The 20,367-nt window shown below is 50.5% G+C and overlaps 1 protein-coding gene and 1 long non-coding RNA gene across 2 annotated transcripts in view; one reads left to right on the top strand and one right to left on the bottom strand.

Annotated features, from left to right (window-relative positions):
* Positions 1–1,186, top strand: part of LOC125913125 (uncharacterized) — a 2,938-nt gene extending 1,752 nt beyond the window's left edge. Inside the window, exon 2 of the long non-coding RNA XR_007454928.1 lies at positions 47–1,186. This is a non-coding gene — a long non-coding RNA (uncharacterized LOC125913125). The remainder of the gene's footprint in view (positions 1–46) is intronic.
* A 27-nt stretch (positions 1,187–1,213) lies between these two features.
* MTOR (mechanistic target of rapamycin kinase) overlaps positions 1,214–20,367 on the bottom strand; it is a 132,841-nt gene continuing 113,687 nt past the window's right edge. The window contains exons 39-58 of the mRNA XM_049618104.1: positions 20,014–20,265; positions 19,267–19,367; positions 18,522–18,618; positions 18,174–18,272; positions 17,762–17,884; positions 17,212–17,394; positions 16,669–16,803; positions 16,285–16,459; positions 14,621–14,756; positions 13,919–14,066; positions 13,161–13,283; positions 11,466–11,548; positions 10,272–10,344; positions 9,664–9,738; positions 9,148–9,283; positions 7,651–7,716; positions 5,578–5,658; positions 5,219–5,299; positions 2,853–2,958; positions 1,214–2,161 (exon numbers count right to left, since the gene is read on the bottom strand). Of these exons, the coding sequence (XP_049474061.1) occupies positions 2,146–2,161; positions 2,853–2,958; positions 5,219–5,299; positions 5,578–5,658; positions 7,651–7,716; positions 9,148–9,283; positions 9,664–9,738; positions 10,272–10,344; positions 11,466–11,548; positions 13,161–13,283; positions 13,919–14,066; positions 14,621–14,756; positions 16,285–16,459; positions 16,669–16,803; positions 17,212–17,394; positions 17,762–17,884; positions 18,174–18,272; positions 18,522–18,618; positions 19,267–19,367; positions 20,014–20,265 (2,289 nt within the window). The 3' untranslated portion in view covers positions 1,214–2,145. The remainder of the gene's footprint in view (positions 2,162–2,852; positions 2,959–5,218; positions 5,300–5,577; positions 5,659–7,650; positions 7,717–9,147; positions 9,284–9,663; positions 9,739–10,271; positions 10,345–11,465; positions 11,549–13,160; positions 13,284–13,918; positions 14,067–14,620; positions 14,757–16,284; positions 16,460–16,668; positions 16,804–17,211; positions 17,395–17,761; positions 17,885–18,173; positions 18,273–18,521; positions 18,619–19,266; positions 19,368–20,013; positions 20,266–20,367) is intronic.

The raw sequence follows: 20,367 nt of genomic DNA, 5'->3' as shown, positions 1-20,367 counted from the left end.
TTTAAAATAGTATCAATATTTAAACTCATCTTTGCTTTTAATACAGGAGTCCTCCAACAAATGTGTACGGAGCACCACTGTGGTCCAGGTCTCTGGCAGGTTTGGGGGATACAAAGTCTTACAAGAAATGGCTCCTGGCCTTGCAGTTCTCATGCTTTCCCTAATACAAGTTCTCTGAACAGCGTTTATGACTCAATATTTCAAACTGGGTAGCTGCGGCCCATGGGAATTTAGAAATGGGAAATTTACTTGAACTGAAAATGCTGTTCTTCGGAAGAACTCCTTAGGCATGCTCTCTCTAGAGGACTCTCTATATAGTACTTGGCAGCTCCACGTAGAGGTCTCTCCTTCCCATTATTGTACGCCTCTTTAATAGGTCCTGTGGCTTCTAGTTTTCTCTTTACCCGTTTGACACTGGTTATGTTTTATTTTTTATTTTTTAAGTAGGCTTCACGCCCAATGTGGGGCTGGAGCTCATGACCCTGAGATCAAGAGGCGGATGCTCTACCGACTTAGCCAGCCATGCGCCCTGGTCTGTTTTAAACACTACTCAGATTCTACTTCTGTTTTAGAACTTCACATGGTTCCCTGTTGTTCTCAGTGTCAGGTTCAAACTCCTTGCTGTTGAATTGTGAGGCAGGCCACGGTCTGCCCCACACTCTACTTTTTAGCCTCCTTTTAGTTGCTATTATTCCTTTTGTTCTCCAGTGACCACTCAGCCAGATGTGCTGAACTGTGAGGTCCGACCGTGTGTAACTGCCGTTTTACATATCAAAAATGGTCTAAGACTTGCAATTCAGTACAGTTCAAGTTCACACTTGCCATTCCTGCATGATACGTACTTTCAGACCGCTTTTCCGCAGAATGTCTCCACTTGCTTCATCTGATAAGCTCCCACTTATCCTTTAAAACCCATGGCGGATGTCCCCTCTCCATGAGGCTTTCCTGGCTCACCCGGTGGAATTAGTGCCCCCAGCAGAGGCTCACACCCTGGATGTGATTCTTCTCCCCACTTAGCTTGGCGGGAGTTACCAGTCCACTCCTACACGATGCTGGCCCCGCCTTGTCTGGCCCGTGAACATCCCAAGGAAGGGGACCATGTCACGAAGATCCCACATCCTGCATAGTCCATAGTGCCACGTGCATAATGCTGACTATTGGAGGACTACCCGCTTCCTTTATGAACTTGTAATTATGAAAAGACACTCCTACATGTTTTTAAAATTCTGATGTCGTTTATTGGCACAAAAATTATTCAGATACAACATGGTGTCTAGAATGGCTACACTTGATACTTTGTGCATTTACTTTAATATTTCCTTTGCTCAGAATTCCCAGCGGGTACCAGACCTTCCCTCTCTGTGTTGAGCACCTCCACGACGGCATTTCTATTTCCAAGCCCTTGCTCTAAACACAGAGCGTTCGGACTTCACTGACAACATCCCAAAACCGTGCTGGGGAAGGCCACTGTGGGCCACCCTACCGCACCACGATCTCTGTGCATTTGCTCAGCTAAGGCCACCCAGCGACTGGAAGAAACTCCCCTCCTAGCACTGGGGCCCTTGGATTGAAGTGAGTCAAGTCGCGGCATCACGAGTGAGGCAGAAGACAGGCGCTTGCCACCCATTTTGGCCCATCTTACAAATGTTGTTGCCGTCCGCGGACCAGTGAGGTAACGGGATGGGTGGAAGTGACCAAGTCAGCTCCTCCCGATTTCTAACACGTGTCCTCCATGGCCTGAGGCTTCCTGACTGTGCAGAGTTTGCCGCGTCCTTATCGGGAAGGACAAGGAGGCCATTCTTCCATCAGCAATGCTTATGGTGAGTTCTCTTGTGAGTTAAGTCAAAACCCGTATTTCTAAGTTATGGATCTTCTGTTCCCCCAAATCAATGGCTTGATTTATGTAGTATTTCTGTGTTTACTGTCCTGGGAACCAAATCAAGCCTTGTGTTTCTGACAATATATTCTTCAACAGCAGCTAGAAAGTTGGTTCAAACCAACGTTTAATATACAGTAGTTCTTTCATTTACATTTCAAGATATTTAACAAAGTCGAACTTCCTGGCCATGGTTGCGGTTTAGATGGAAGCATATCCAAAGTACAAAAGCCTCAAGAGAAACGCTGTGGGCCCTTCTGGGCCTCGGGTTACCAAAAAGGACACCTAAGAAGACAGAGACAAAAGGAATATTTTAATAATTTGGGCTTTTTCAGGCCTTTACACAGATACACTGAAAGTGGGGAGACCAAGGTCTGACAACCCCTGGGGACATTCCTTGAGATCTCCCACAACTAATTGTGTCAGACACACTCATCATTTCCAGTCAAGGGCTGATGACTGCTGCGGTCCCAGAAGGACACTTCGCCATCCCCCTCCCTCTCAAGTTTCTATCTTCAAACGTGCCTCCGGCAATTCATCAAAGCAGACCCCAGCGTGGTCCTTGAGGTTACAGTCCCAGAGCATTAATTAGTCTTTGCGTCTCCTGCTCTGTCACTGCTCTGGCTTCTTTTCTGTGGCCCTTCCCTCCATCTTTGAATTGACAGCAAAAAATCCAAAAAGAACCTCTCTCCCCACCCCTAAGGAAAGGGGGACTCACCTACTTTTCTAAACCACTTTTTAATGTAATTTTATTTCGGCGTTTGCCTTCCAAGTAGGCACCCGTGTTTCTCAAGTGGCTCCCTTTCTAGAACTGTGAGCCCACACGGTGAATACCAACTTTTAAAGAGATCTGACACTACAATTACCCTTTATGGATAACCCCCCCACCCCAGGCTTTCTGCAGCTCTGGGACTGGGGCACAGGACGGGGCCCCACTGGCTGGTTTTAGCACAGGCGCTCCGGCACGCCCACTCACCAGCCGATGTAGCACTGGCACAGGTTTTCATGGGATGTTGCTTGCTTGATCAGCAGCTCAACTTGAGTGGGGACATCCAGGGTTTCGTCATGAGAAAAGTCCCGACCTAGGACAGGAGAAACAAAAACAGCTCTTGTGCACCTGTTTTTCAGCTCCGTCCTTGCCCCGGGGTCGGCTGACCTGTCTGTGCAGCCCGTATCAGGTTCTCCTTGCCTGTGAGTATGAAGGCTACGCGGTGGCTGGATTTTAAATTCACCTCCGTGTGACATGAACACACACCGGTCTCCTCCTCCAGACAGAGACTGGGTGTGAAGAGGGTAAGGGTAAAGGTCTGCGGTTGGCTGAGGCCTGGGGTGGTGCAGGTCTGGCTGGTGGGTCTGCGGAGATTCCTTTATCTGTTGCCATCTTCAGGCAAGTGGACGGGAAACCCTTCCCCCTTTCAATCCTATAACCTCCGTTGTTGAGCCTTTGCTCCCACGGGCCGGCTTGCCTCCGTCATAAACCAGAACAGGCACTCGTGGCCGGCCGATGAAGCCTCAGGTGAACGTGCCTGTCCGCCTCCCCGAGGGCTCAAGACGGCTGAGCTGGCTTTTCACCGTGGGCTTCTCACTGCCAGCACGTGCCCTCGGCTCCTCCTTTACAAGTTAATTCATTCACTGAGCTCATGGTTTCGGACCCCTGATGTGTCAGGCAGCGCTCGAGGCGCTGGGTTTGCTGGACACGAGCTCTCTCCTCATTGCTGCTACCGTCTGGAGGCACCTCTCCTCCCGCTGAAGGCGAAGTTCCTCTGCACTCGGATCCCAAGGCCTCCCGGTGCCTAGGGGGCTTCGCACGGTCACTCGCCCTCCTTCCCTGTCTTTAAATTTTGTAAACTAGGTCCTCTTGCCCATTAAAGAACAAAGGGCTCCCGCCCAACTACTCCCTCTGCAGCCAGGGACCCTCCTGTCCCTGCACAGCCAGCTTCTCACACTTTTGACACTTGTCTCCCCTGCCTGGCTTCTCTCCCCAAGTTCACATCCTCTTCAACCCCTTTGGTCTGGCTGCCAGCCTTGTCACACTCTCAGAAGGCTGCCAGTGACTCGGGGCTTCCTGGGTGCCTCCCATCCTCACCAGTCCCTTGGATTTTGCCTCCTGAAGTTCTGGAAGCCACCTCAGTCTAGTCAACTGTCCGGCCGCCACTTCGGCACCTGCTTCCTCCCTCCATGCAGCCTACACATGGCAGGACAGGCAGGATTCCCCAGGGTAAACCCAGCGGGCCATTCCCGCCTCTCCACCCCACTTCAAGACCTCAGGGCCTTCCCACTGCCCTGAGGATGGAGAACGAAAACGCAAGGCCCCGCGTGACCCCGCCCCAGCCCCCTCAGAGCAAAGCATTTTGCGCTGTGCTCCTCCCGTGTCGCTCTCTGCGGCAGTCACACTTGTCGGCTTTCAGACCATTTTTCTTGCCAGCTTCCTTCCCACCACGGGGTCCTTGCATGTGCCATTTCCCTTACCTAGAACAATCTGCCTCTAATTACGTCCTTTTTCGGGTGTTAGCTCAAGGGCTGTCTGCCTAGGGAAGCTTTCCTGAACACCAGCACTTAGATTTCCCCGTTACCGGCATCACAGCCCAAGCCCTTTCTTGCACCTGACACAGTGTCTCCTTCAGACGTTGAGCCCACGAGGGCAGGAAATCCAGCTGCTTTTACCAGCACAGTTTCTTCAGCATCTAGCGCTTGTAGGCGCTCAATAAATACAACTTGACCACAACACTTCTGTGCCAGCCCCTCATGCTAAGGCTTGGCATCCCATGTCTCACTTGAGCCCCGCCGCCTTCTGAGAGAGGCGCTGTCGTCATCTTCTACATGAGCAGACAGGGAGGCCCAGGAGTCACACAGGATGCGGCAGAGCTGGGGTCTTCGGTCCCTGTGACCACTGCCCACCCCCCCCACCCCATCATACCCTCTGGTCTGTATGACACGTCTCGTTTTCAAAAGTATGCATTTCTCTCCCTCCACGCCCTCTACTCCGTTAGCAGCCACCAAAGTGCAGGAAGGCAGTGAATGAGAGTGGTCAGATTTGCTCCAGTGTTAAGCCAGGATGAGAAGAAAAATTTTTTCCTGAATCTGGCGGACTTTGGACCCAAAAGGACTGTACCCAACCTCTGTCTGTTAAAATGAGATTAATGTCTGCTTACAGTGGGTTTATTGGTCTTTAGAGAATCAGAGAGGGTCCTTAACGGATACAGCCTCGGAGACCCTCCAGTGAGCTGCAGAGTCCAAGTTTAGGCGCCAACACCGCCGGGAAGAGGCTGACCACCCACTCGAGGACAGAGAAATCTCTCAAGATGCTATGTTCCTTTTAAGCGAACGCACACACACACTCACCAGTGAGCTTGTCTCGAACCCGGTTGATAATCTGAATAGCTTTCTTATTTAGGGCCTCTGGTTTCACCAAACCGTCTCCAACTGGAATACACAAAAGTAGAAATAACAGTTGGATTGGATCATCTCAACAGTCTCAACGGATGCCCCTGTTTTTCTCAAATATTCACTTTTGTAAGTGTTGGGTAATTCTCCCCCTGTGTCTGTCTTTGTGCTCGGAATATAAAGAGGAATTCACAGAGCGCTGTCTGCTCAAAGGCAGTTTTGTTGCCTCGCCCTGTTGGCCCCTCTCATGGCACAACACAGCCGCTGTGCTCTTCATGAGCCGGTCCTCGGTGCAGTTCCTCGGACGTTGCACTTACTGAAGGAATGAATGGACTCTGGCACCGTGGTCCCTGTTTTCTTATGCGCGGGTTCCCCAAGCTCCACACCGTCCAAAATTTCTAGGAGGAAAAAGAATCGACTGGCAGAACATTCCACCACCAAGAAACCACTGTTTCAAGTGTTAGCTCTACTTCTCCACACACCGCCTCCCCTTTCAGGCTCGCCCTGCTACCTCTGAGGGGAAAGGAGAGGAAGAAGGGTCACCATGGATTTGAAAGATCTTACGTCTCCAAACACGAATTTTCAAGCAAACGGCCTTTATAAAACGTTCTGACGTAGAGAACAGGAGCGGGAATGAAAGCCCTGCTGTTAAGACTTGTTTGGCTCGACAAAATCTGATGATATAAAAAACACGAGCCTTCCCTGGGTCACGCTCATGACCCGAGTGTTATTCTTTGGAGGAATCTATATGCCATTTCTGGGCAGAAAAAGTCCTCGGGCCTTAGGGTCGCTCTCCACCAGTTGTGGCCTTCAGGAGAAAAGAGTCTGGAAGCAGGAGTGTGAGGTTATTTGCACATTGCCCTTGCACAGCACAGGCCTTCAAAATGAAGCGAGTAGTAACAATACTTCTATGAAACTTCACTTTTAAGCCACATGATACTAGCCGGGCCCACCACTCTCTGGTGCCACCGGAACCAGCTGTCCTAATTCCCCGTAGGCAGCACAGAGGAGTCACGCGATAACGTACGAATGAGGTGGACCCTGAGCACGAAAGTCTCACATACTTTGGACAAGACCAGTCACCCGCACAAAGTATCCCAGACACCGCAAGTAATTCCGGCATCATTCACAAATCCTGTCGTAGTGTCCGCGGTAGAGTCCGCACCGGTTCACAGACTGCACCATAGCCCAGGACCTCAGTGTCCTGCCCAGAACACCCTCTTCCCTCCCACCTGTCTGAAATGGCCAGCCTAAATCGCACTGACCCGGGACCTCCCTTCTCCACTGCAGTTCAGAGTGGTAGGTCCTTGCTCTCAGCCCCACAGCCTCTCCTCTGAACCAAACTGCAAACCGTGAGCTGTGGGACCACACGGGGCGGGGGGATGACGGTTCTCTGATCAGTTCGTGGACTATGTATTTTGATTGATTCTGTGATGTGATTCTATGCTTCTCGAAGGTAATCTCTGTATGTCACACTCTTTTTGCACCCTTAAACATTATTTAGCTTAGCTAAGTAACAAGTTGCAGATGTTCCATTGGTATTTGTAGAGAATATTTACCTTTTTTTACACCCCAACAGTATTTCTAAGGTGCGAACTATGTAGGATGTTGTTAGATGTTATGGGGGAAACAGGGGAGGAGGGACAGGGAAGGTGAAACGAAGTTAAACCACTTTACTCTTAAGACTTTTGAGAGGTTCACACAAACCCCGTTCTGGCTCTTGAAGGGCATTATCTTCCAGGGACCCTGTTCTGTGGACCCACTCTTGACAGCAGTGTTTCCTGTGGCTTCCCCGCCCCTCAGACAGCAGTGTGAGTACGCTTCCAGTAGCTTCCTGGGTCCTCAGCCAGCAGTATGAATACACTTCCCGTGAGTACACCTTCTGTGGTTTTCCTCAGACGACAGTGTGAATACGCGTCTGCTGCTATTTCTAAGCTACTAACAATTCTCTAGGCCCGTGGACACGGCTAATAATTATCCCAATCCAGACAGCATTCAAGGGCATATACTGGCTAATATTCAGACATACTTTCAATTGTGTTTACAGATAGATTAAGACTGGAAAGTTTGATCAAAATTTCTGAGCCTCAGGTACCCACCCCATCCTGAGAGGCATTAAATAAAAAAAAAGTGTGCTCAGTAAATATTTCTAGACTAACTTTCTGAAGTTACATAAATGCCCATTAGACGATATTTTAGCAGTGACACAACTTCTGCATGACCGTATCACTGGTAAGAGCCTCTGGAAACACATGCTTCCTTCCTTCATATTCAGCATCCATTACCGCTTTCCATCATGCCTCCTAATGGCAAGAACAAAGCTCACCCTGTTTGAGACAAACTCTGCACAAAAGGGACAGAATCTGCAATCTCCCATGGGATGCACCCACCTACTGACTGGCCAGCAGAGTAGGAATCTGTCCTTGTTCGGGACCGCTTGTTGCCTTTGGTATTTGCTGGGGAAAGAAATAAAGAGAGGATAAAAAGTGCTTCCAACTGTCACTTGAAAGAAATTTGGTTAAGACGATGTTTTCTTACAACCATAAAAATACAATTTTTCGAAAAGCTAGAGCTTTGGGGAGAACTCAGGATGGATCCCTCAGGAGTCGGCAGGGGAATGTGAGCATGGGTGTCCAGTCCTGTGGGACGCGCTGTGTCACGGAGCTGAATGTAGATGCTGGGGACCAGATAACAGAGGGTGAAAACAGGGTTTGTTGGCAGTGGTAGAGACACCTGTGTTAGTCACCCCCTTCTAAGGAGGAGGAGCAAGGGGGAGACGGAGAGGTTGCTGCCCTGGGTCACAACTGCCTGTGTCTCCTGTCAAGATGCCCGCTTGCTACTCTGTATGAAATGCAAACAAACAGAAATCACTAGGGTACTTAATTTATCCTGAATTTATTTATTTATTTATTTATTCATTCATTCATTCATTCATTCATTCATTCATAATGGATGTCTTATTTTTATACATTTTTTAATGTTTATTTTTGAGAGAGAGAGACAGTGTGAGCAGGGGGAGGGGCAGAGAGAGAGGGAGACCCAGAATCTGAAGCAGGCTCTAGGCTCTGAGCTGTCAGCACACAGCCCGATGTGGGGCTCAAACTCATCAACTGCGAGATCATGACCTGAGCCGAAGTCGGATGCTTGACTGACTGAGCCACCCAGGCACCCCTAAATGGATTTTGTTTTTTAAGTTTATTTATTTTTGAGGGAGAGAGAGAGAGAGAGCAAGCAAGCGGGGTGGCGGGGGGTGGCAGGGAGGGGATGGGGAGCAGAGAAAGAGAGTGAGAATCCCAAGCAGGCTCCGCACTGAGAACACAGAGCCTGACTCGGGGCTCGATCTCAAGAATCACCAGAGTATGTCCTGAGCTGAAATCAAGAGTCGGACGCTTAACAAAATGAGCCACCCAGGCGCCCCTTAATTAATATTTAAATTGATGACTGGTGTTTTCTGTTCTACTTAGAAAAACAAACAAAAAAAAAACCCTTGAAATTCACTTCCAGCCACTAGAACAGCTCTGTAAAAATACAATGCAATAGGGGCGCCTGGGTGGCTCAGTCGGTTAAGCATCCAACTTCGGCTCAGGTCATGATCTCGTGGTCCGTGGGTTCGAGCCCCGCATCGGGCTCTGTGCTGACAGCTCAGAGCCTGGAGCCTACTTCAGATTCTGTCTCCCTCTCTCTGACCCTCTCCCATTCATGTTCTGTCTCTCTCTCTGTCTCAAAAATAAATAAACATTAAAAAAAAAAAAAAATACAATGCGATAGCCCAGTGATACACCTCAGGCTCCAGGCTGGCAGGGGAAAGATCAGTGAAATGGAACACATCAGATATTCCCTGTCTGGAGGGTGTGGGTTCCAGCTCCCAGACATTTGCTCATACTCACTGTCCATCAGCCTCCAGTTCAGCAAGGGGTCATAGACAAAGGCTTCCAGCACGGCCATGACACTATCCTTGTGTTCCCGAAGCACTTCCATCACTGTGTGGCACGTGATTCTGTAGTTGCCATCCAGACCAGTAACCTGCAGGACCAGAGCCATTCGCCACAGAAGTCGCTGGTACCAGCCCCACCCCTGAAGGCCCCACAAGCAGAAGCAAGTCAAGAGGGTCTGCTCCCCACACTTAGGAAGCAGACACAGGCCATTAATGATGGAGCAGGATGGGAAGGTGTTCGGAGCAAGGGGTGGGGTCGGGCCTGTGGCTCGTAGGAGACAAGGTCTGACGTGAAGCATCTCAAAGATGGATCATTTCTAACACAATGGAAAATACCAGGAAACCACCACAGAAGCCACCCAGGTACTTCAGGGAACTGATGAGATCTAACAAGCAAGTCTGTCTTCAGAGCGGGTCCTGACTACACCAGCCCCCATTCCAAAGTAGCTCGTTCCCAATGCCCACTCACCTCCATAGCATTGGTCAGCATTCTGGTTAGTCTAAATGGAATCTTCTCTGGGAATTTCTCCCTGGTCATAGCAACCTGTGGGGAAAAGAGAGAAAAACCAAGTCTGATGGTTAAATTGTTTTCTTTAGAAGCCAGGCGAAGGCAGACGGCTTTTCTTTGTACTGATTTGAATTAGGGCGCAGAGATGAAGTAGCTTGAGTTTAGCGAGGGGACTTGTCACAGGGATTTAAAAGACAACCAGAGAGAGACAGAGAGAGAGACAGAGAGAGAGAGAGAGAGAGAGACAAAGGGATAGAGGGGAAAAAAGAAAAAGGACAAGCGTGCATCATGCCAGGCCTTTGACCGGCAGGCTGTGTCGGGAAGGAGGATTCCTCCACTTGAGAGGGTGTGTGAACAGTCTTGCTTGCCTCCAGAGAAGTCAGAGACCAATTACAGCAAGTATCAATGAGCACTGATTTTGTTTCTTAGATTGATTTTCTGTTGCTTTGGTAGGAGAGGCAGGAGTCAGGATAAGCATTTGGGGCTTAAATTTGCTGGAATGGTCAGAGGGGGGAAAGTGGTCATCTGGAAAGGAAAGCTTTATGTGGTGTTTGAGAACGCACGGTCACCTCAAAGCAGTCCCCGAAGTCAATGTGCAGGATCTTCCCGCTCAGCCGGTCCAGCATTAAGTTGGATGGGTGCCTGGGAAACAGGAGAGAGACCGGGGAGAGGTCACTAGAGCAGCACTGATGAATAAATCAACAAGGATGTGATATTCCAGGCCCCGTCCACAGGCCAAAGCCAGCCCCGCCTGCTTCTGTAAACAAAGTTCTACTGGACACAGCCGTGCTGACTGGTCACGTTCTGTCTCAGGCTGCTTTTGTGCTACAATAGCAGACATGAGTAGCTGTGAGACGTCATATGGCCAGCAAAGACTAAATTATTTCTAATCTGGCCCTTTACAGGGAAAGTTTGCTGATCCCTGCTCGTCTGAAACGAAGGCTTATCTATGTGAATCCCAAGTTGCTTTCCCAAGGTCTTTGGTCACAAGATAAATCATTCCTGGTGTTGCTGGCATCTCAGAGTGACAAGGCTCTATCACTACCCCTCAGCATCTATCACAGGGTCTCACCTCTGAATTCTCCTGGTTCTTTTCAAAAACAAGAATTTATTTATTTTTGTGGGAAAAAATTATTTTACTCTCAAATAATTGCACAAGACATGAGCCCAAGAGAGAGTAGATACCAGAGAACTAGTTTTTCAAAGACTTCTGGTGAGTCAATTTCTGAATATTCCTTAACTACTTTTTTAGTCAGTATATTTGGATATAATTTCTTATGTAGAACTACCAGGAGGATCTACTTTGGTTGGTTTCATTTACAGAAATAGAATTATTTATCTCAGCACAGAGGTGACCGATAAACGTTTACTGAATCAATACAACCAATCAAGATTGTTCTTTGTCTTTTAAGTAAGGTCTGCACCCACTGTGGGGCTTGAATTTGCAACCCTGAGATCAAGAGTCACGCCCCCTACTGACTGAGCCAGCCAGGTGCCCTTGTATGTGGCTTTAAATATATCAAACCAACCTATGGAGAAAGCAGTACCCTAGGACTAAGCTTTCTCTTCTCTTTAGTTTGTTGTGTGGCTGTTGTGTGGGTAATAAATTGGGACCTAAGGCTGATGCTGCAAACGAGGGCCTGGGGTACAAAATACAAATATTTACTAGATGGTCATAAACGTTACTAGAAAACAAAAGGAAACTGTTTAAGAAAGGTACAATGTAGAAAAAAGACTAAAAAAACCAAATTAAGTTTGCTCACCTATCTCCTAGGCCCAAAATATACCCGACCATGGACATGACCGCTAAAGAGCGGGTGTAGTTGGTTCTTCGGTCAAACCACACCTGGAACACAGGAGCACACTTGAACCAAGGCTCTGGAAGCTAACTAGCTTCAACATAATTATACCTCAATCAGTTGCTTTTTAATATTTCATCGGTAACTCATTAATAACATAAAATGGAATAAAAAATCTCATTTATTATTATAACAATAAAGTATGCTTGGAATAAACTTAGAGATGTTCAGAACCTAGATGAATAGAAAAAATTAACCTTTGCTTTGGAATATAAAGACCTGAGTAGATGAAAATATCCATGTAAGACAGAAAAAATATAATAACCTCCCAAATTATTTGATACATTTAATGTAATTCCACTAAAAATTCAGCAGTACTTTTCTGGGGGGAGTGTGACAAAATGATCCCAAAATTTATCTGGAAGAAGAAAAAAATTAAAATAGCCAATGAGAAGAGACTTTATACTAATAGTTGTATTAATAGTATGGTACTTGAGAATAGGCTTTGGAAATAAAGATCAATGAAATAAAACAGAAGCCCTAGAGAGAAATCCAATGGCACAGAAAAAAATTTTTGTATAATAAAAATTAATTCTCTTAAAAGTAGGGAAAGGATGGATTATTTGCTGAATACTACGGTGTTGGCTAATCATCTTAAAGAAGCAAAAATTTAAGGGGTGCCTGGGTGGCTCAGCTCAGTTGGTTAAGTGTCTGACTTCACCTCAGGTCATGAACTTGAGGTTCATGGGGTTGAGCCCTAATTCGGGCTCCACGCTTTTAGTGTGAAACCTTCTTGGGACTCTCTCTCTTTCTCTCTCTCTCTCTCTCTCTCTCTGCCCCTCCCCACCTGCACGTGCTCACTCTCTTCGTCTCAAAATAAACAAACTTAAAAAAAAAATTTTTAATCTTACTCTTAAATTTTGAACTGGGTCGAGGATTTATATATTTAAAAATGTTTATTTATTTATTTTTGAGAGAGAGGAAGACAGTGTGCGAGCAGGGGTGGGACACAGAGTGAGGGAGAGACAGAATCCCAAGCAGACTCTGCACTGTCAGCACAGAGCCTGATGTGAGGGCTTGGTCTCACGAACCATGAGATCACGAGCTGAGCCAAAGTCAAGAAACAAGACACTTAAGCAACTGAGCCACCCAGGCGCCCCTGGGTTGAGGATTTAAATGGATAAATAAATCTTAGAATCAGTACAAGAAAATAAATGTAAAAAGACACATAACCTTGAGGTGGGGATGGCCTTTCTAAATGTAAGGCCAAAGGTAGAAACGCCAAAGAAAAGGACAAAAAACCTGGTAACTTCTAACTTTCAAAAAAGTTTGCGTATCAAAAACGAAACAAAAATCCCAAACCAGGAAACATACCATTAACAAAATTAAAAAACCAAATGGACGGGAAATTTATACCGTACGTGAAAAAGATGTAACAGCCTTAACGTAAAGAACTCAAATACTATTGCAAGAAATAGGAGAAACATTAAGTTACTAAATTTCTATCTGCTAAGCTGCACGGCTCACCCATTTAATTGCTGCTAGAAAAGACCGCACATAATCTAGAATCATTACAAAGACGAGTCCGCCAGCACACGTGAAGGAACAAGAAGGCCATCCCCGACAAGCGAGTGGGCCAGAGGGCGTGGCGTGTCGTACCTCGGAGCTGGGGCTTTTCAGCCATAGCAGCTTGGCCAGGTCATCCCCGGCCGTGTTATTGACGGCGTGCTCGAACACCTCCACCTTCTGCATCAGCGTCAGATGGTCGTAGTCCGGAGCCATCTGCATCAGGACACAACTATTCTGAGAGCGGCCCCAGACTAGCAGCGTGGACCCAGGAAGAAACAAGGCTCGGGGCCCGGGCAGAGCCGGGTGCTAGTTTCACCACCCCGGCCCAAAGGAAGAGGAAGGAAGAACAGTGCAGAAGGCAAAAGGGTGTGGCCCCTCAAACCCAATGACCACAGGGGAACTGCCAGGGCCTGAGGATAAAACATCAGGCCCCACCCTGAGTACAGGCCTGCTGGTGGGAATGACAGCAGTGCGGACGTCAAGCTTCCGGGTAACAAACGAGTCTCTTTCTTACTACTTATGCATCCACTACACATTTCCCCACGTGGCCAGTGCCCTGTATACATTAGGTGTTCGGTAGATACACACTGCCCGATTAACGATCCCGTCCAGTCTCACCTGGAATGACCGAAACCTAATTTCTGGCCTCTAGGGTCCTTCTGTTTCTTAGAGGTAATCTGCTGTAGGACTCACTTCATTAAAACTTCTTCCGTAGCTAATTCTCCTCAATAGACTTTTCGGTGATTTACAAACACCGAAGAACGACAAGTGCAGCTTTGCCTAAACTTCTCAACTTGTGAGTTATGTCCAGACGTGAAAGCGCTGGGCTTGGCAGCCTCATCACGTACCCGCAACATGATGCGATGCTCGATGTTGAGAAGGATCTTCTTTTTCTCTCTGTAGTCCCGGATGAGGGCGTGCAGCGTGTCGCAGTGGGGGACCCAGCCGATGAGGCCCGAGTTGGTTGATAAGGGGATGACAGCGTATCTCTGGATGCTGGCACCCACAGGAAAGGAGGGTTATCGGACAGTAAAAAGGGTGCATCTTTGACCCGCTCGCAACACACGTAAATGGGCCGAACGAAGTCCCCTGCACAGGGCTGTCGTGAGGTGTGCAACGAGGGCGCTTCCCAGAAGGATATGGCTGTGGCCGGGGACGGCATCAGCCTCCTCAACCTGCCTGACAACCTCCCTGCTTCGGGGGAGCGGCCCAGCGATTCTCAGCCGAAAACAGCCTCGCCACTTAACATCCGTGTTCTTAACAGGAAGAGGAGGGAGGGCAGGGTGGACATGGAAGGTCAAACACACCAAATGTATAGCATCTCTAGTCTAATGGCCACGGGTTGTTCTATTCCGGACCCTTTGGCGTTGTCACAGGCATTTCCCGTGCAAGCACGTTAAAAATACGAATTCTTCTCTTTGTGTTTGCCACCTTGGCTGTTGAGGACTTCCTGTCTGGGTACATAGTTCTATAACTGATTTCGTGAAGGGACGTAAGGAGACCCTAGAAGACCTGTCACTGCCGTGCCCCCCGCCCCATGTCCCGAATACCTGAGGTTCTTGCGAAGAGACGTGGGGTCGTTGGCCAGGAGGGTGTTCACCAGGCCGAAGAGCTGCATCACTCGCTCGTCCTGCCGCAGGTCCTCGTGGCCCTTCAGGAGGAAAACAAACTCATGCCCGTTGCTGCCTGTGAGGAATGGTGGGAGCAGTTAGCACAGACCGGCCCCGGACTCACGAGCTCCTACAGACTATGCGGACCCTACCCAGTCACACTTCCCCCAAACACGAAAAAACGCTCTGGACCTCATGAAAAGAATGGCGCCAGTTTTGATGGTCTCCCAGTGCAAAATGAAAAATGGTCTCAAGTGAAAAATAAAATTTTAAAAAGCTCTGTCTCTGAGGATCAGGAAGGACTCTGCACAGAGATGGTCACTCCGGACGTTCCCTCACAACCCACTCTCCGCCCTTCTCTGGTGTGCTTGGGCCCTGTGAAGCCTGACCCCTAGAGACCTCATCACCCAGGCTCCCGGTTGGGCTGGGACCATGGCAGGAGGTCAGAGGGTGGGAAGACGGAGAGGCCCAAGGGTTTGCCCCTGACGAGCGGCCAGGCTCCAGTTCTAGAAACAGCCGTGTTCCCTCCGTCTGGGCTACAGCTTCTGGTGAATGGCCCCTCTTTCCAGGTCACATGCCCTCGACGGGCTCCTTGCCCTCTCGGGTCTGGAGGGTGGGGGCAAGTCACAGCTTCTCACTGTTGGCTCTCTTAACCCTGTCACACCCTGGACACGGGTCCTTCATCCAAGTCTCTAATGAGACACCGTGGAGAACCTGAGTGACACACAATTTGGTACAGGAGACGCCAGCCCACGGGCACAATCACTTGTGTACCACGACTAACTGGTGGTGAATAACTACCGCATTTAAAAAGCACGAGCCTTTCTGAGGCGCCTGGGTGGCTCAGTCGGTTGAGTGTCCAACTTCAGCTCAAGTCATGATCTCACGGTTCAGGAGTTCACGACCCGCATGGGGCTCGCTGTTGTCAGTTCGGAGCCGGCTTCGGATCCTCCGTCCCCAACCCCCCTCTGCATGCACGCGTGTGCGCGCTCTCTCTCTCTCTCTCTCTCTCTCTCTCAAAAATGAATACCTTTATTAAATAAATAATTAGCACGAGCCTTTTTAAAGGTGAGAACCCTCAAAGGACCACCAGAGCATCCAGGCGTCCTGCAATTACGTGAGGTGACAGAGCTGCCCGTGAGAACTCGTTTCTACCTCGGTTGTTCATTTTACACAACCATTTCCCACAGAGAGAGACTGTGACGGTAAAAGAATATTCAAGAGCCCAGGAGCCCTTTCTCCAGCCCTGCTCGTCCCCTGCCACACCTGCATCCAGGCTCCTCTTTGCTGGCCTGGTCAGTCCCCTACAGCCGCCCCCCACCCCCACGTCCCCACGCTGAACACCTTTACGGTTCCCTCCACCTGTCCCGCTGCAGGGCCGTCTGGCTTCAGGTAAGCGAGCACGTGATATGAACGCAGTGGAAGTCCTGAGGAGGACGTAATAAGGAGCCCGCTTGCCCTCTGTTTCTCTCTCAATAAGCAGGAGCGAGGTGTCGCATATGAAAGATGGGTGGTGTGAACGGTAAGCGGTAATTTCAGAAAAGGGGAGGGGTTCGGCCAGGGTGGGAGGGAGACGCTGGTGGCGGGAGCACAGGGGTCCTTACCCATGAGGGTCAACTTCCGGGGCCGCTGCTTGGAGGTGATGACCTGTAGAGACGGCGCTATGGACTGAATGCGGATGATCGGCTGGTGGGGGTCGTATGTTCCCGGCACGGCCAATTCAAGGTCTCGGCACATCAGAAGTTTGGGGGAAACATACTGCAGTTCTAAGGATGTGAGCTGTAAATAATTAACCACAGGATTTAATTTTCTACCTCCGGGGAGGAATTTCAATGCCATTTAGGTAGTTTTCAACGGACTGCTGATAGCAATGACTTGTCTGCCGACAGAAGTGCAGCCAGATGCTTCAGAGTTAGCGTTAGAACGTTCATAAAAAGTAAGACACACAGGACTCTACTGACAGTTCCCGCCAGAACCCGGAGACCCACCTGAGGCAGCTGCTTTGAGATTCGTCTGAACACGTGATAGTAGAGGTCCCAGGCTTGAGTGAGGTCCTTCACATTTCCCGATTTCATGTACTTCCTGCACCACTCTTGGGCCTCCATTAAGTCTCGCCCATACGCCTGAGCGGGGAAGCGGGGGAGGGATGCGAGCTGTCAAGGTGCGGACTAGGCCGCGGGCTGAACCCCCAAGCCCAGACAGCAGAGCCGCTCGGGCACACGCTATGGCCGGATGGCTCCGGCCCCTGGCAAGGCGTAGCTCTCCGGTCCTGGAGGCCCCAATCCCAGGACGGCTTATGGGCAAAGTAAGGTCAGAGGAGAGGCGAGATGACCTCGGGAAGAATCTTGTGGTTTTCTGGTTAAAATCTGGGGAGGGTCCCCATAAGTTAGTGACAACTAAACTTGTGCTGGTGTTTTTATACTGTGACCTCAGTTCGGAGAACACTGTATTCAAGTCAGCAGAAAGGCCAGAGGGAAAGGGGTCTGGTGGCGGCTTTGGGTCACGTCGTGTCGCACTTTCTTATCCCATACCTGATTAAAAGACGTTTCCTTCAGAGTCTGGGGGCCCCGTTCCATCATAGCATGCAGGGGCTCCAACACCTCAAACATGCCTTTCACGTTCCTCTCCCCAAAGTATAAACGAGACGCTTCTTCCAGGCCTTCGTGCCACATCTCGTGCCAGAGGATGGCCACGCGGATCAGTTCCTCACTCACCTGGACCAAAGAGGGGAAAGAGACAAGCGCTGAGGATGAGCTAACCTCGGAAAGGCCTGTGTTGGGGGTGCTTGGGTGGCTCAGTTGGTTGAGCGTCTGACTGTTGATCTTGGCTCGGGTCACGAAGCCCTGCCTTGGGCTCCATGCTGAGTGCGGAGCCTGCCTGAGATTCTCTTTCTCCCTCTCTGCCCCTCCCCTGCTCATGTTCTCGCCCTCTCTTAAAAAAAAAAGAAAAAAAAAAAGGCATGTCTTGGAGAGACAGGAGGTACTCCTTTCAGCAGCACTGTCGTGAGGAAGAAACCATCTCCCTCAAGACCTCTGGCTAGGTGGTGGGGTCCACGAAGGCCCACACGGACTCCTGACTCACCATCATGGCCTGCTGGACCAGGGTGTTACTGTGCTCACACATGTTCTTCAGAATCTTGTTGGCTGCGTTGTGGCGGGCCGTGGTGGTGGACTTGGAGGCCACGGTCAGGGGATAGATGAGGGCCTGAGGCAGACACAGAAGGAACATTCGCAAACTCTGACTTTCAGGAGGACAAGAGAAATGGCCGCCAGCGCTCCTGTGAGTCCACCAGGCGGGGGCGCTGCTCAGTCTCGGGGCGGGTGGGGGGCTCTTTGTCTTCGGGAAGGCCCCGGGCCTGGGACCTCCAGCTGGACGGGTGGGATGCCTGGCTCCCAGTTCCTGCACTTGCATCTCTAGAGCAGCTTTGGGAGAGGCTGAGCACCAGGTCAAAAGGCCAGCTGTTCGAGGAGAAACCGCCCAGGCGCCCACGTACCTGGGGGTGGTACCGGCCAATGTCGGTGAGAAGCTGGTGGATGAGGCGTCCCACCAAGGGCCTGGGCGTATCAATTCTTGCAATGAGCTGAGGTATGACCTGGTATTCAGAAAGACCCGGAATGCAGCACGTGAGACACAGAAACAACTAGTTATTCTCCCGGGCAACGACCAGCTCTTACAACTTGTCGCGGGAGATGCTGGGAAGCTCTGAAACGGTTCGTTCCCTTCAGTCCTCTGGGAGAAACTAAAGAAACTATGGCTCGACCCCTACCTCTTTACCACTGTTGACTGAACACGCGCGACTCCAGGAGGAGGCAGACCAGGAGTGAGTCTGACCCCGCCTTACCTGTAACCACGTGTCAATCTGGATCGCCTTCACCCCCTCCACCAAGGCTTCGTTTACGTCCGGCCAGTGACCGTAATCAAACCACAGGGTGAGGACTCTGGAAACGAAACATGAGAAAGTCACAGAAAACTTAGTCTCCCAGCTTGTGCGTGTGTGTGTTTTAACCTTCAAGGTTCTTGAGAAAAGAATTAACTGGCAGGGCCTCAAATCGGTGGCTCCCCAGTGTTTGGTCTCGGGACCGCCTGGGAGGGTGGGTGGTGATGGCCGTTTAGAACTGGGCTCACACGAGGAGGGGCATCCCAAGTGAATGCTTATTTTATCCCAGACAACGTAGAGGGATCGGCACGGTGCAAGCTTGGAAATCGGACAGATGAGCCCAGGGCTAATCATGGATAATCTTTGCACGTATAGAAAATCACCTGTAGAACAGTGTCAACGGGCTAAATGCGGGACTTAGCTGCCCCTTGTCACCTATGGTCTCCGGACTGGCCGGTCTGTGCCATGTTTAGGCCTTCCTAAGTGGCCCCTAAAAGCCGAGGGCATTTCGGCACTCGGGCTTCCTCCCGACAGAACACAGCGCACGGAGTGCTCCCAGGCCACTCCTCCTCCTGGGTCTTGGCAGGGGGAGGCCTGTCAGCAGTTCCCCTTGGACACACCCATCAGCGTGGGGCGGGGGAGGGGACTCCGTGTCATTCTGTGTCCCCGCAGAGGCTCACGCAGCCTAGCAGGGCCCGCCCTTCGATACCTCAGCGTGTCCTGGAGGTTGTTGCCTCGCGACAAGGAGATAGAACGGAAGAAGCCCTGGACGGCAGGGACGGTGTACATCAAGAGGGTTTTGGACAAATCCTGTTGGAACACACATTCTTGCCTTAGTGTTCCCATCCGTAAGAGGGGCCTAGCAGCATCCCAACAGTATCTACCTCAAGGAGTGGTTACCAAGTTAAATCAGTTAATGCATGAAGAGCCTCTGGACTAGTACCTGCACACGGCAAGCACTCAATAAATGGCGACTGTGTCACAATGGCTATCATCTTGGGCTAACGGTGGCTTCCTGAGCAGGGTGGCAGGAGGAGGGGCGCGGAGTCTGTACACGCTGCTCCCTGAACTGACAGCCTGGAGGGAGGCGGGGCGCGGGGGGGAAAGGCGAAGGCAGAGGACGGATCCCGTCGGCCTCTGTCCTCAAGTGGACCCGCAGATGTGCACGGCCACCCACGCGCGCAGGTGCAGGGCTTTCAGGGAATGAGCTCATTCTCATGGGAAGAACGACAAGAAACTGAATCTTCAGTTTTGGGGCCATAGCAACGCCTCAAATACAAATACGAGCACAAGGGCACCGTCTCAAACAACGGCGGATGGCAAATGAGCAACATCGTCTAGCTGTACGTGGCACTTCGGGGTGAAGCCCGGGTTCGTGAGGGCCCTGCCAACACCCCAGTCCTCAGAGCGCCTGCTGCCTGGGTCTGTCCTCGGTGAGGGAGGAAGGGAAGGGTACCTCAGTGACCTTCTTCTGCAGAGGGGACGGGGTGGGGCTGTTCTCGGTGCTCTCGGCCTCACTCTCGCTGTTGCTGCCCTCGGTGCTGGTGGCCGTGGCGGTGGCGGTGGCCGCTGTGGTGGCGGCAGTGGTCGTGCTGGTGACGTTGGCCCCGCTGGCGTGACGCAGCTTCTTCTTCTCGTCGCGGGCTTGGTTCTGATGTTTGTAGTGCAGCACGGCTTCGAAGTTCATCACTGCCCACGCGTGCCAGGCCTGGGTGTGGCGAGAGTCGAGGATGAGGAGGCCTGAGTGCCAAGGGGCTGCCCTTCCCTCTCAGTGGCCAGCAGAGCAAAACTGCACTTCACCGAAACACTG

The sequence above is a fragment of the Panthera uncia genome, assembly GCF_023721935.1.
Source record: "Panthera uncia isolate 11264 chromosome C1 unlocalized genomic scaffold, Puncia_PCG_1.0 HiC_scaffold_4, whole genome shotgun sequence".
NCBI classification, from domain to species: domain Eukaryota; kingdom Metazoa; phylum Chordata; class Mammalia; order Carnivora; family Felidae; genus Panthera; species Panthera uncia.
This window is presented reverse-complemented; position numbering and strand designations above follow the sequence as displayed.